Source organism: Asterias rubens, chromosome 7 (genome assembly GCF_902459465.1).
Source record: "Asterias rubens chromosome 7, eAstRub1.3, whole genome shotgun sequence".
Taxonomy (NCBI): Eukaryota; Metazoa; Echinodermata; class Asteroidea; order Forcipulatida; family Asteriidae; genus Asterias; species Asterias rubens.
In genome coordinates, this window is record NC_047068.1 from 8,580,351 (window position 1) to 8,594,314 (window position 13,964).

Genomic DNA, 13,964 nt, shown 5'->3' on the forward strand with positions numbered 1-13,964 from the left:
AGCCATGAGACAACAGACAGTCATGTCAGCACGCATATTTTTAAAATGATGAAATTATCATTTCTATTTTAATTTCCAGTTCGGATAGGTACAAAAAAATGGTACATTAAAGACAGTGGACACTTACTATTGGTAATTGTCAAAGACTAGTCTTCACAATTGGTGTACCTCAACATATGCATAAAATAACAAACCTGTGAAAAGTTTAGCTCAATCGGTCGTCGAAGTTGCGAGATAATAATGAAAGACAAAACACCCTCGTCATACGAAGTTCAATGTGCTTTATGATGCTTGATTTTGGGGTATCCACCTCTTGGGGAAGTGGGTACTGGGTACCTCCATTCCTCTATCCTGAGAAGTCATGTTGTGTGACCAAGCAATGCAAGGGACCCATTAGGTACCCATTGACGACACTGGACACTATTGGTAATTGTCAAAGACCAGTCCTCTCACCTGGTGTATCTCTCAACATATGCATAAAATAACAAACCTGTGAAAAGTTTAGCTCAATCGGTCGTCGAAGTTGCGAGATAAAAGACAAAACACCCTCGTCATACGAAGTTGTGTGCTTTATGATGATTGATTTCGAGACCTCAAATTCTAAACTTGAGGTCTCGAAATCAAATTTGTGGAAAATTACTTCTTTCTCGAAAACTACGTCACTTTAGAGGGAGCTGTTTCTCACAATGTTTTATACTATCAACCTCTCCCCATTACTGGTAATCAAGAAAGGTTTTATGATGATAATTATTTTGAGTAATTACCAATAGTTTCCACTGCCTTTAATCCGGAGGTCATTGGTTCGAATCCCACTGTAGTCAATTTTTTGTTCTCAACCCCAAAACTCAAAAATTTACCCAGTCAGTTAAAAAACAAAAATGGATTGACATTTGGATTAACAATCACATGTCTCTTAAATTTTGATAATTGCTATTAATTTCAATTCAATTAAAAACAAAATTTAACTAAAATAATAAGTTAACACCTTCAAACTTCCCTTGCAGTCCTTTAAAATTAGATCAAAACAAACGCAAAGATTGTTATTACTTTGCAGCTTGTTTTAGAGACTAACTTCTTCTGGAGCTCCTTACAACGCATGGTTTCAAGGATGTTGTCCATGAATTTATTCCTTGCGTCATAATCTATTTTTAGATATAGAAATCGCAGTAAAAAATCATTAAAAAAATGTTATAGCGCCACCATTTGGTGGATATTTTTTTTGCGGTTTTCTCACTGGTACTCTTTAATGAGTACCAGCGTTCTGTCATATGGTTCCCGCCATAAAATGTGTTTCAAGAAATGTTATTGAAGTACACCAGCGATTTTTTTTAGTGTACTTTCCACATGCATTCATTGTGTAACGCACACACAGAACTAAAAAAAACCTTCATCAAAACGAAAGTTTTCAACTGACGTTGTTCGAATGTATTGTGGAAGTGCTTGGTAAGTGCCCTAAATAATCACTGTTTGATCCACTTCTTGTGTAAAGAAACAGTTGTATGTATAGACGGTTTGAAAGAAGACATCATTGGGGTCCTTCAGTGTTGTTAATCCTCACATTTGATGCATGAAAACAATTAAAATTTGATGCAAATTAAGGCACATTTTTTTTGTTATTTCTGTGTGTGCAAAGCCAAAGGTTATTAAGATAATAAAATTCAACATAATAAAATCATGAATCTGTGAACTGTATTTGTTTCTTCTTTTCTAATCATCTTTAAAAAAAATTATTTTAATATTCCTGTTGTGTATGGTTTTATCAATGTAAGAACATCTAGTCCAAATATTTCTCCTGTGAAGAACCTTTCATTCAGAGTTTGCACACAAAAAAAAGAAAGAAAAAAAAACCAACTGCATTTTAATGTAAACAACATCAATCATCATGCATATAATTATAATTTTGTTAAAACTTTTACTGGTTAGTTTATTGATTTTTAGTGTTGTTGATGTTTTTGATAGTATATATAATTGTTGGGGTTGTGTCTATCTTGACGTTACCATTTTTGGATAACTTTCTGTATGGCGCCACCACTTTTTTACTAATTTTTACAAAAAGGTAGCTAAATTAGAAACTATAGATAGGCCTATTATTTCATATCGAATGAAAAAGTTGTGGCGTCATACAGAAACTTTTCCTCATTTTTAAATATAACAAAAAGATCATAAGAAAAGATGATTTACAAATTTGAAGAATATGCTTTATGCTTAAAATAATAAGTTATAGGGGGCCTAATATTATATTATTTACAAATGTGTAAAATAAATGTGAAGTTGTATCAATATTAATAAAGAAAGGGAAGTATGCTGAATTCCCCTGACAGTGACACTTTTTCATTTACGTTGACCACAAATAATTTGTTTGGGGAAAAGTCAAGTATTTGAGACGAAATTGACCAATGCATTCCAATGTTATCCAAGTCCAAACAATTTGGTTTAATATGTTTTAATTTGGTATGATTGAAGTGACATACAGATACAGGAGAGGAGCCGGGAAGGATATTTTAAGGGTTGTTGTCACAGGCTAGTTGCGATATGGAACCCTCCTTCCGTCGGGAGGAGGGTTTATGTTATCGCAACTAGTCACGGGCAAGTGGGCCAACGGAGTGAGTTTACCAAAAATGGTAGTTTGTTGGTTCATAGATCAAGAATGTGTTTGAGCTCAATGCAATGTTTAGTAAGAGTAGGCCTAAGTTTCTTTCCCCTATCATAAGGCTCAAAATTCAATCTTTAATTTATTCTTGAAAAAAAAGTAATGTATAAAACACAAAATGTGATGGACTCACTGAGAAAGTTTGGAATGGGACTCTTACCAAGCTCACATGACTACAATGACAACTACAAATTATTATTTGGTGTTTTGCTCCAAATAGAGTCGAAGACACAAGTCCAAAAAATGAATCCTGCCATTTGATATCTTGTTGGGAACTGTGGTGTGCTCATGCATGGTTGCTGCAATCTGCAATAGAACAAAATTGTCAACAGAGGGCCTGTGATACCAGACATAACTTTCTAAATCAATATATCACTTTTCATGTACAGTTCCTTACGCCAACAAGCAAGTGATTGATGCTACAGATTTAACACAGCAACACTGCTTAGAAGTTTGCAGTAACATCCACGTCGACCCACACTAAAGTAGCAAGAAACTTAAACAATAAAGCACCAAAGATGACCATGGTGGGAGGACACATTGCTTGCGGCAACATTGCTGCAGGTATTGCCAAAGCACGGCTAGGTGAAGAGAGAAAACAATGGAGAAAGAGTCATCCATATGTAAGCATCCATGGCATTTCTGATTTTTTTAATTTTTTGTTTACTCTCTTGTTTGATTTGAATTGCTGTACTGGTCTGCAGATGTGGTGTCACTCAGTTTGGTGAACTTGGTGTGTCACTCACATTGTGATGATACTCTGATTTTGTGTCACTCAAGCGTGTCCACTTTTTTAGTGTGTTACTCGGTTACTCATTGTGGTGTGTTAATACTCACTGGATGATACTTGGATTTTGTGTCAATTAAGTGTGTTAACTTGCTGTGATGGTGCACAGAAGTTCTGTCACAGTGTGTTGTGTGTTAGTGTGACTCATGTTTGTGTGTTATTCACTGTGTTGTGTTATTCGTTGTGAAAGTACTCGGGTTTGGTGTCGCTCAAGTTTGTGAACTTGGTGTGATTCTCATTGTGGTGTGGTGTGTTACTTGCTGTGATGCAGGGTTGTAGCCACGTTGGGCGGTTCATGGCAACAGGCCTGCCCAGGACTCCCAATTTTTGCCCAGCACTTTCAGCAAAATACATTGTGCCACCAACAAGCACAGATTTCCCCAAGAAATATATTTCATACAAATATTGTCCTCTGTGCATTGATCTGTGACTCAGCTTTTGATAAGGAGTATATAATGTCACGGAGAAAAAAAAAATTGATTTTGTCCACCAATAAAATTGGTCTAGCTACAACTAGCACAGTGTGTTAACAAGTTACTCAAGTTTGTTTTTCACTGTGTGTGTTGTGTTACTCGTTTTGTCGGAAATTGTTATGTATAATAATAATAATTGTGAAATATGTTTGTATCATTTCAGGGATTTGTTGCCAAACCTACCAAGAACCTTGATGGAACGATGAATCTTATGATTTGGGATTGCGGTAAGTACAGGGATTTTAATTAAAACGTTTCTTTTGATTTCCGGCCCAGGCCTGAGGGAAAAAGTAGCTTTAGTTTCCTACAGAAGGCTGCATCTTTGAGAAAGACTGACCTGAAAGTGGTCCGTTTCCTGCCACTTCCCAGGTTGTGTCATAAACTTGGGTGTGATCCCTTGCTAAATGGCAGTTTCAGGTCGAGTGTCAATCTTGGTGTCTTTTGTGAGACATTTTATCAGCCTGTGCGGCCCGACAGCCCTTGAACTTAGGTCTTGAAGGGGCACAGCAATTTCCCTCTGGTAAATGGCACTTCTATGAAGAAAATACAAGTTTGTACATGAACGTTGCACAGGGCACCCCAGCGAAAGCACAGTGCATTACAGGGGTTGAAATTGCCACTACTCATTTTTCCAGTTTGATAGCCTGACGGGCTAGTGGGAATATAATGCAAAAATCAACATTACAAACAATATTGAACTGTGCTGATGGTATTGTAAAATGAAATACTTTCGGTGACCAATTTGTGCCATGACTCAATATATAAAGTGTTATTCGGGCTACCAAAATCTCATCAGGGCTACTAAAAATTCTGAGTTACTAGCCCTGCTGACCACCTTGAAGATACACTTAATTTCGACCCCTGCATTACGATAATCGCTGTGGGTTACTGGGGTATTTATTGGACCAATTTCATAAGAATCTTGAAGTTCAATAAATGCAAGTCTTATTCTGCCATTTTCTAACCTGTACACTGAAAGGCTGCTCTCTTCTGTTGGCTACAAACAGACGAATCTAAGAAAGTGAAGGGTACTTTTATTAAACTAATGTTTTCATTTTTGTCCTGCAGCAATTCCTGGAAAGAAAGGGGTGAGTTTATACAAACCTTCCTAACTTGTTTGGGGGCAAGGCTATTTTCATTTTATAGCAAAGGGCACTTCTATTGGAAAATCTGAAAGTCTCTTGGGAAAAATCTTGCTTAACTCTGTCTGCTAAGCAAAAATTAGCAGGATACCTTTTCGTAAATTGTACAATGTGGCATGGTATTTTGGCAGGTAACCTTTTTCTGTTAAGAATAAGTCGTGTTTAGGTACTTTTTGGTGCTTTAAATGCAGCTGTAATTAAGCCATAATGACATTGAGACATGGGGCAACGGAGGCTGACCAGGGGCCGATTTCACAAAGAAATAAAATTCATTGTAAGACAAATTGCCAGTATTACCATAGTGATTTGTGTTGTGACATCACACTTTACTTAGCAACTACGATTGATTTGCAGTTAGGATCAATCTTAAGTCTTTGCGGAATCGACCCCAGGACATAAGAGGCCTTGGCCCTCTTGGTCTATGTTTGTGTTTATCTTCTTTCTTTCTAGCAGATTCAAATCAGTTTGTCTCCCAGGGAAAACATGACCCCATTTCATGGCCCTGCTTACGGGGGAATTATGTGCAAAGCCAATAAATTTGAACCAGTTCTATAACAACTGATGTAGCTACCCTGGTAAAGCTAGATGAAATAAATAATAAACAAAATGATAAATAAACAAAATAAATTCATCTTTTTTTTCAGACACTGTGGGAGAATGGTTTGTACAAATTAAAAATGATCTTCAAAGATGACTACCCATCGTCGCCGCCAAAATGTAAGATTTTGTTAGAGAATTTGTATAAACATTTTTTTGTAAGACCAAGGAAGAGGTGACTTGACTTTTCAAACAAAGTTATGTTGACAGGCTCCTCTAGTCATGTCTAATTGCAATATTTTGCCTATTTTCATGCTTTCTGCTGCGAACCTTCCTTAAATGATCATAGTGACCATTAAATAGGTTATATGATAATATAAATGTCTGAGTCTTAATTATTAAATTACAAGTAACTGCAAATGGAGGTTGAGTCTTTTTTCGCAGGTTTTTATTGTCAATTCGTTAACTTATTTTACTCTCGTATATTTCATTTTTCTCAATTTCACTTTCCCAACAGTATGATATTGTATAGTCATAAAGTTTTTTTTAAAGGCAGTGGACACTATTGGTAATTACTCAAAATAATTATTAGCATAAAACCTTTCTTGGTGACGAGTAATGGGGAAAGGTTGATGGTATAAAACATTGTGAGAAACAGCTCCCTCTGAAGTGACGTAGTTTTCGAGAAATTAATTTTCCACGATTTTGATTTTGAGACCTCAGATTCAGAATTTGAGGTCTCGAAATCAAGCATCTGAAAGCACACAACTTTGTGTGACCGTGGTGCGACTAGGGTGTTTTTCTTTCATTAATATCCTGCAGCTTAAACGACCGATTTTCACAGGTTTGTTATTTTATGCATATGTTGAGATGCACCAACTGTAAAGACTAGTCTTTGACAATTACCGAAAGTGTCCAGTGTCTTTAACTAAAAATGATGGAAGAAGTGGAATTCTGCACACGTAAAATTCAATATTTTTGACAGCAGTTTTAATATGTGCAAGACTTACACATTCTGTTCCATACCAGTCCATCAAAGATGAACAAAATAATTGCTGCTGGATAAGGGTACAATATGGTTGGATAAAATGAAAGATTTCATTATTGTGAAAACAGTGCTTTTATGCCATTGTAGGGTGTCATGGCAAAGTGGTTTAGAGCAACAGATTCAAGTTCTGGTGGTTAAGCCTTCGGAGAGGTTGGTTTGAATCCCAGTCGTGACACTTGTGTCCTTGAGAAAATTTCTTTACAACAATTGCTTCTCTTCACCCAGGGGTGTAAATGGGTATCTGCAAGGGTAGAAATTGATATTGTGTTTGAAATAGCGTTCAGGTGCCACGATAGCCAGGGCTTGTATATTCCCAGGGAACTGAGAAAGATTACAGAAATGTTACTAGCCCAATGACCAGTGTACTAATGTAAAACAACATATATATATTGTTTTTCTTTCCTCTTACCAGGTAAATTTGAGCCTCCATTGTTCCACCCTAACGTATACCCATCTGGTACAGTATGCTTGTCAATATTGGATGAAGAGAAGGACTGGAGGCCTGCAGTTACAATAAAACAGGTAAGATTTCCCCAGTCCATGCTCCTTTCAGCCCTTCAAACCGTGGCCAAATTTTATGACTCTGGCATCTGCTTACCAGAGAACTCAGCGTCATAAAATAAGTGTTATTATCGGTTTATTAAAAACATTTCAAAAGTCTCAGCAAAAACCCGAATTGCATTTGAATTACAAACATTACAATAAATATGTTTAAAATATATATTTATATAAAAAACGGCACAAAGGCCACAAAAAACCTACGATTAAAACATGGAACACCAAGAAAATAAAATTATCATAAGTTAAAACAAAAATTTGACAGGACGAGAAAAAATTACATGAAAACGGGCCAAACAAAAGTGAAAATGATAAAAGTTAAAATCAGTTAGGCTCTATTTAAAATTGTGAGGTGGGGGATTGCACTTTTGTTGTATCTATCAACTCTGGAATTGGGTTCATAAAATTTGTGTGTGTTTCTGAGTGACATGGAACGAGATTTGGGCTTAATTTTGAACCAATAATTAAAACGACAAGGCCATGTCACATGAGGCAAATAACTGGCCACCAGATGCAGGCAATCTTAAAGAGAGCAGTCGACGGAGCATGCTCCAGGTCTGGAGTTTCATTTTTTAGAGGACGAGGCCATTTTGTTTGCACAGAGCACTTTCATTGAAAAATCAAATAGTCTGTGGGAAACTATTGGAAGGGGCACCAATGTCAAGACCAGGGACAACAGATGCCTTCTTGGCCTTCATATAATTCCAGGCCTCCTGCTCTTATCTATTCCAGGCATGATATTCTTCCTACTTACGTTTGAGATCATTTATTTGCCCCCTAGACAGTCGTGGTAATAGTTATAATAATATCGCGCACGTATCTACCAAACAAGGTACTCAAGGTGCTGAGTATATACATACAAACTGTCAGAAAGATAGGTTATTGCAGTGATGAATTCTGAGACCTAATTATTTGGCACCTTATAAGGGTTTACAAGGTGCTACGGCGCATACAGCAGCCACAGCCAGGAACACCGGGATTGAACCCCTTCACTTTTCGATGCGTGCACTTGGTTCTTTTACGCGTGTTACACAACACTGGGACCACTGGCTTTACGCCCCATCAGAAGGACAAAGCAATGGTTAAGTGTTTTGCTTATTAAAAGACGCAAGTGCCACGGATTCGAACCCACACTCTGCTGATAAGAAACACCAGAGTTTGAATTTGTTGCTCTTAAACCGCTCCGCCACGACACTTCCACTGGTAAAATAGCCTGTTAAAATAGCCTGAAAATTCCATTAAAGCTTACACAATGTGTACATGTAGGTCAGCCCTTGTATTTGATAAAATGGTCCTACTGTTTTCCATGGACCAAATATCATGCCTGCTATTTTTCACCATAGATATAGAATATAAGACCTAGATCGGCCGCGCGTACATACGCGCCATAAGCCGTACACAAACATTCCTGGTTCTTCATGGACGCGCTCAAAAGTCACGTGCTGGTTTTAATGCGCTGAAGATGAACATGGGAGATAGGCCTTAAACCACTGTGGACGCGCTAAAAGTCACGTGCCGGTTTGCATGAACGTTGTAGATAGGCTAATGGCTGACCCAATGCCAGAACTCGCGTATGTACGCGCGGCCGATCTAGGTATTATGTTTTTCAGTTGCTCCAATGTTCAAGAGCTATAATTCCCTCCAAGTTTTAACTGTTGAATTAACTCTGGATGATGTTTTCTTGTAGATTCTCACAGGCATTCAGGAATTGCTTACAGAGCCCAACATTAAAGATCCAGCACAAGCAGAAGCCTACACTGTATTTAGGTAAGTTTTGAATTCACTCGGGAGAAGTGTTTCAAAATCATTGACATATTGAAAAAGTTCAGCTGAGGACCTTGATAGTAATTAATAAATGTCTTATTTGCGCGAATCTTCAACATATAGACCCCTTGCATAGGCTGCCATCATTGATGAAACATGCACGTGTGAAAGGCCACTATTGACTGGTGCGCAGCGAGTACACACGTTAACTCTTCCATTGTTTGTCATCAAAGATGGCCATTAATGACGACACATGCAATACATCTATTGAAAATAAGATGTTGGTTTGTTGAAGAGTCAATATAGGATTTGAGGCATTGCATGGTGAGGTATCAATGTATATTTGGTTTGCGGTAACACCATGTGTGTATCTACTTGCCAGGTAGAGTTGTTCTTAGGGAACTGTCTTGCTTTATTCTACTGCCGCGGAGTAGATAAACGGAGGTTTGGGAGACTTGAAGAGTCAACTTCTTTACAAATTTTTGTTTGCAGAAAGAAATGCTTTTAGTTGACCCCCCCCCCCCCCCCCTAAAAAAAAAAAAAAAAAGTTTCCCTCTGAAATCTTGATTCAGTTTATTGCAATCAGTTTTGTTTTGTCTTGTTTTCCCTATGCAGTAACAACAGGACAGAATACAATAAGAAAATTAAAGAACAAGCGGACCGGTTTGCTCCTAAATCCTAAGCTAAGAACTGTCATCATGTCCTCATCCCGTTTCTCAGTTTTCATCCACGCCATCACAAAGTCATCTTCGCCATGTTGGCTCCTCATCATCATCACAGGCGGAGCAAAACTGCTGTATTTTGGTATCGATACAGAAGACTCTGTTCCTGTAGTTAATTTTAAAAACCGATGGCCTGTCTCTCGTCGTACAGGTGAAAGTTTTCTACAAACTCCAACCTTGCATAATTAAAACAAAACGGACTTTTCTGTCTCAAATTGATGCAGTTATCCCCACAAGAGGAAGTCCATTCTCTGGTGAAACCAGAAACTTTTGAAGTTTTTTGTAAAAAGATAATGTACAAGAAAAAGTAACAAATATTTTAGCCGAGAGACTTCTTTGTACCAGTTATGTTTCCTCATTTTGCTGCTTAGCACAATTTCGTCTTTTGAAATGTGTCTCAATTTCAAATGGATTCCAGGTACATTTCCAGCTTTTCAAGACCTGAAAAAAACGCTGAGCATGCTGTCTTTCTGTTATCCAAAGCTCTTTGCTTGTAAATATAAGTCCGCTTTTCAGCCGTAAAATCTGGTGACTGGTGCTACATGGTCAAGCTCACTGTGGGCTGAAATCATAGTCAAGCATGTATTATATTTTGAAAGTGAACTGGTCAGTGCTCCTTCGTTCAGTAAGTGTTGCTTTTACATGACAACGGAAAATATTCTTGGAGCCGCACTTGTAAAGATATTTATAAGCTTGCTATGACAATTATTTTGAGATACTGTTTAATCATTCACTATCATCTTCTGTGGTTTTTAATGGTAGAATAACAATTTCCAGCCTGCTATATGATATCATGTGGTGAGTGCATCTACACACACAGTGCGCAGTCAGCCCTCCTACTGTCTGACTAAACAAAATCATCCACTGTGGTTTTGGACGATAGATAAGCCATGACAGCCTGCAAAATGATATTGTGAATGCATCTTTACAGTACACAGTCAACCCTCAGACTGTCTGATCAACCACTTTCTATTATTCAATATGGTTTGGAATGATAGATGAACTATGTCGGCCTACGATATCATGTGATGAGTGTTTCTACTGTACACAGAGTGCACATATAATATACACATTTAGTTTATGGCACAACTGTTCAACAATGGTTGTTCAACTAGCAGTGCACAAGGAAAAAGAAGTCTGGTTAAAACCAGACTCCTGTGGACGTTGTGTTCACCATGTGAGTGGGATACTTCAGATAAGTTTTTTTTCCCCAAGACCTTGGAAGCCAAAGTAATTATACCACACCATAGGCGATTTTAATGACTAATTCACCAACAAAATATTGACCAGTCAAAAAAAAAGTTTTGAAATTGTTCACAGGTTTAGGATTCTTACTTTGGTTTTCTTTTCAGAGTATTTACTTGTGATTTAAAAAACGAAGAAGAATGCTCAATATTATTATGACATTTTGTATCTAAACTAACTAAGACGATCTTGTGCAGGTGTTTAAGCTTCCCATACCTTCCCCTTGGACCCCGCCCTTTCACCCCGCCCCTTTTTCCCCCGACCATCCCCACTCCCTCCATGTTCACTCAGCATTTTGATCCCTTGCGCAAGTTGGATGATCTGTTGGCTAGTGCCTAAAAGCTAGGCACTCTGCACAGGTTGATGTAAACCACTTTCATACGTGTCATAATGCCCATTTATGGATGTTTAGACCAGTGATACTCACCGTAAATGGTGTATTATAAATACTACTGCGGACGTGTTAGTTTTTTTTTTGGAGGAAGTGTTGGAGGAAATGTGGTACTTGTGTAAGGGTTAATTCTAGCTCATGTCTTAATTAGAAATATATTAGTTATTTTAACAAGTGCTAATATATTCTTATTTGGGCACTGTTTACTACCATTGTCAACGTTTTGTCATCATGCATGGGGTGCCTGTTAATGGTGTATAGCGCCAGCGATTATTTATCTCAGATCCTGTGCGATTTGGTGGCTACTACTATTGCTCGATCACTGCATCATGCGTTGAAATTTAGGGCGTCCTTGGCAGCACCACCCTTAAGGCCGAATCACACTGCAACGATAGCGATCACGATGCAAAGAGAACACATTCCATTGTTTGAATTGCTCCACACAGAATACGCACACGCTCATTTAACCAATAGAATGCGTTCTCTTTGCATCTTGATCGTTATCGCTGCAGTGGGAGACCAGGCCTTTAGCAAGCCTTCTTTTATCAAACAGTCATAGCTGTAACAGTAGCCACCAATTTGTAGAAACAGTATTGTATTTATGTTTGTTTTGAGGGGTTTTGTGTAGGCTTACGCACTGCATTCAGACAGCACTGTTTGACACTGCGGAATGTTTAGTGTGAAACGTTTAAAACTGGCTCTTTTGAAAGTTGATTCGAGCTCTCTCTAGAAAATAATTGTGAAATGTAAAGAAGGGTAAAACTTTTGAGTCTTTATTACCTCATGGTGTAGAAAACAAATGATGGGAGTCTTAAAGGAACATGTTGCCTGGGATCGGACGAATTGGTCTATAAAAAGCGTTTGTCAACCATTTGTATATGGTTGGAAAGATGTTTTAAAAGTAGAATACAATGATCCAGACAAATTTGCCTCGAAATTGCGTGGTTTCCCTTTTACTTTGCAAACACACACGGTCGGCCATTTATGGGAGTCAAACATTTGACTCCCATAAATGGCAGACCGTGTTAGTCGACGAGGTAAAAGGAAAACAGTGCAATTTCGAGGCATGTTTGTGTGGATCATTGTATTCTACTTTTAAAATATCATTCTACCCAATATGCATTTCATAACAAACGGTTACAAACGCTTTTCAAAGACCAACTCGACCGGTCCAAGGCAACGTGTTCGTTTAACTTGACTTTTTCTTATAATTTCCTCTTAAGTTCTATCTTTCTGTTTTTTTTCCTGCAGGGATACTTTTTTTAAATGGAACCTGTATGGTTGAACTTGTACCAAAACTCTTATAAATTTTGTCCCCAGAGGCTAAATTGTTTGACTATTTATTAGAATGTATATGTATGATAATGCATTTCTACGAGTCAACTCATATAATATAGAAGATAACAGGAACTTAATTTCTAGATTACATATGATGTAAAGAAACAGATGTTAATCACACTAAAATATTATCTGAAGTTTTTGTTTTTGTATGTTGAGTGAGGCGCTGTACCTCCAAAGATGTCCAATCATTGTAAATGATTAAACGCTTATTCTCGTTGTTTAATCAAGATTTTGTGATACATTTCCTTCTGACCTTATGGACTCTTATGTTACTGCACAATGGTTTTCGCTGTTGGCTGTTGGCTGTTGGCTGTTGGTTGCTGTGATGATCTCATTGCCATACCCCAGTACCAAAGCAATTCTTTTGAGTGGATGCAAAGCAACTGAGAAGACCATTTGATTCCAGTGTAAAACAAATTGTGAGTTTTGTTTGAGGAAAGGTATACAATTGGTAATCACTTTTAAAATTAATGGCAATAACAATCCATTGGTCAAAATACCCTTTGGAGAAATATTTCATAGAATTTTGGCACAAAAATACCATTGTTGGAAATGAACATGATGCTACACATTAATCTGGGTTCACTTTTTTATTCTGATATTTTACCAAAAAGAAATCTTACCCCCATTTTCATGGAACAGCATGCAATTTCGCTCTTGAAGGGCCCAAGTAATTGCTGTGGGTACTGTGGGATGAGTACTGCTGGGTTGGGTTGTTCATGAGAAGGTAACATTGATTCTGAAGGTTTCTCGTGTCAATGTTATCATCTGTAAACTGTTGCCGGAGTTGTTTCATGTTAGCCTTGGAGCTCCTTTCCCTACCTTTCCTTGGACTCCAGTTCGAGTCCCAGCCCCGTACCAGATCCTGCATATGGATTGGGACTTGGTCTCTACCTGATTGTGTGGTCATTCCTCCTACCATGGAGGTAGAAATCTGGGCCCATTTTCATATAGCTGCTAAGCACAACATTTTGCTTAGCATTAAATATTTAAAAACAGCATTACCAACACAATTTCTATTTGTTTCATATTGCTTGCTCCTGAAAATCACGTGGAAATTTGGTTGGTAATCCTGTTTTTATCAAGGAAGAAATTTCATGCTTAGCAATTTTTTGTGCTTAGCAGCTCTATGAAATTGGGCCCATAAATGAAAGGGACTGCTCTATATTCTTCTCTCCCCTATGTTCCGACAACCCTGTTCCCAAAACCCCCATGTGATTTACAGGATAGGATTCTAGTGTTAGGGTAGGTTAGGGTTAGAGTTAAGATTAGAGGAAAATACATGGGGTCGTCGGAACGTAGGGTG

General features: G+C 37.8%; 1 protein-coding gene across 1 annotated transcript; it reads left to right on the top strand.

The window, feature by feature from the left end:
- Nucleotides 1–1,357: 1,357 nt before the first annotated feature.
- On the top strand, nucleotides 1,358–10,267 carry LOC117292618 (SUMO-conjugating enzyme UBC9-B-like). The gene is made up of 8 exons (XM_033774738.1): nucleotides 1,358–1,443; nucleotides 3,040–3,273; nucleotides 4,074–4,137; nucleotides 4,979–4,998; nucleotides 5,697–5,769; nucleotides 7,050–7,159; nucleotides 8,883–8,962; nucleotides 9,575–10,267. The coding sequence occupies exons 2-8, from the start codon at nucleotides 3,169–3,171 to the stop codon at nucleotides 9,639–9,641; spliced, it is 519 nt and encodes a 172-aa protein (XP_033630629.1). The 5' UTR covers nucleotides 1,358–1,443; nucleotides 3,040–3,168; the 3' UTR covers nucleotides 9,642–10,267.
- The last annotated feature ends 3,697 nt before the right edge of the window (nucleotides 10,268–13,964 follow it).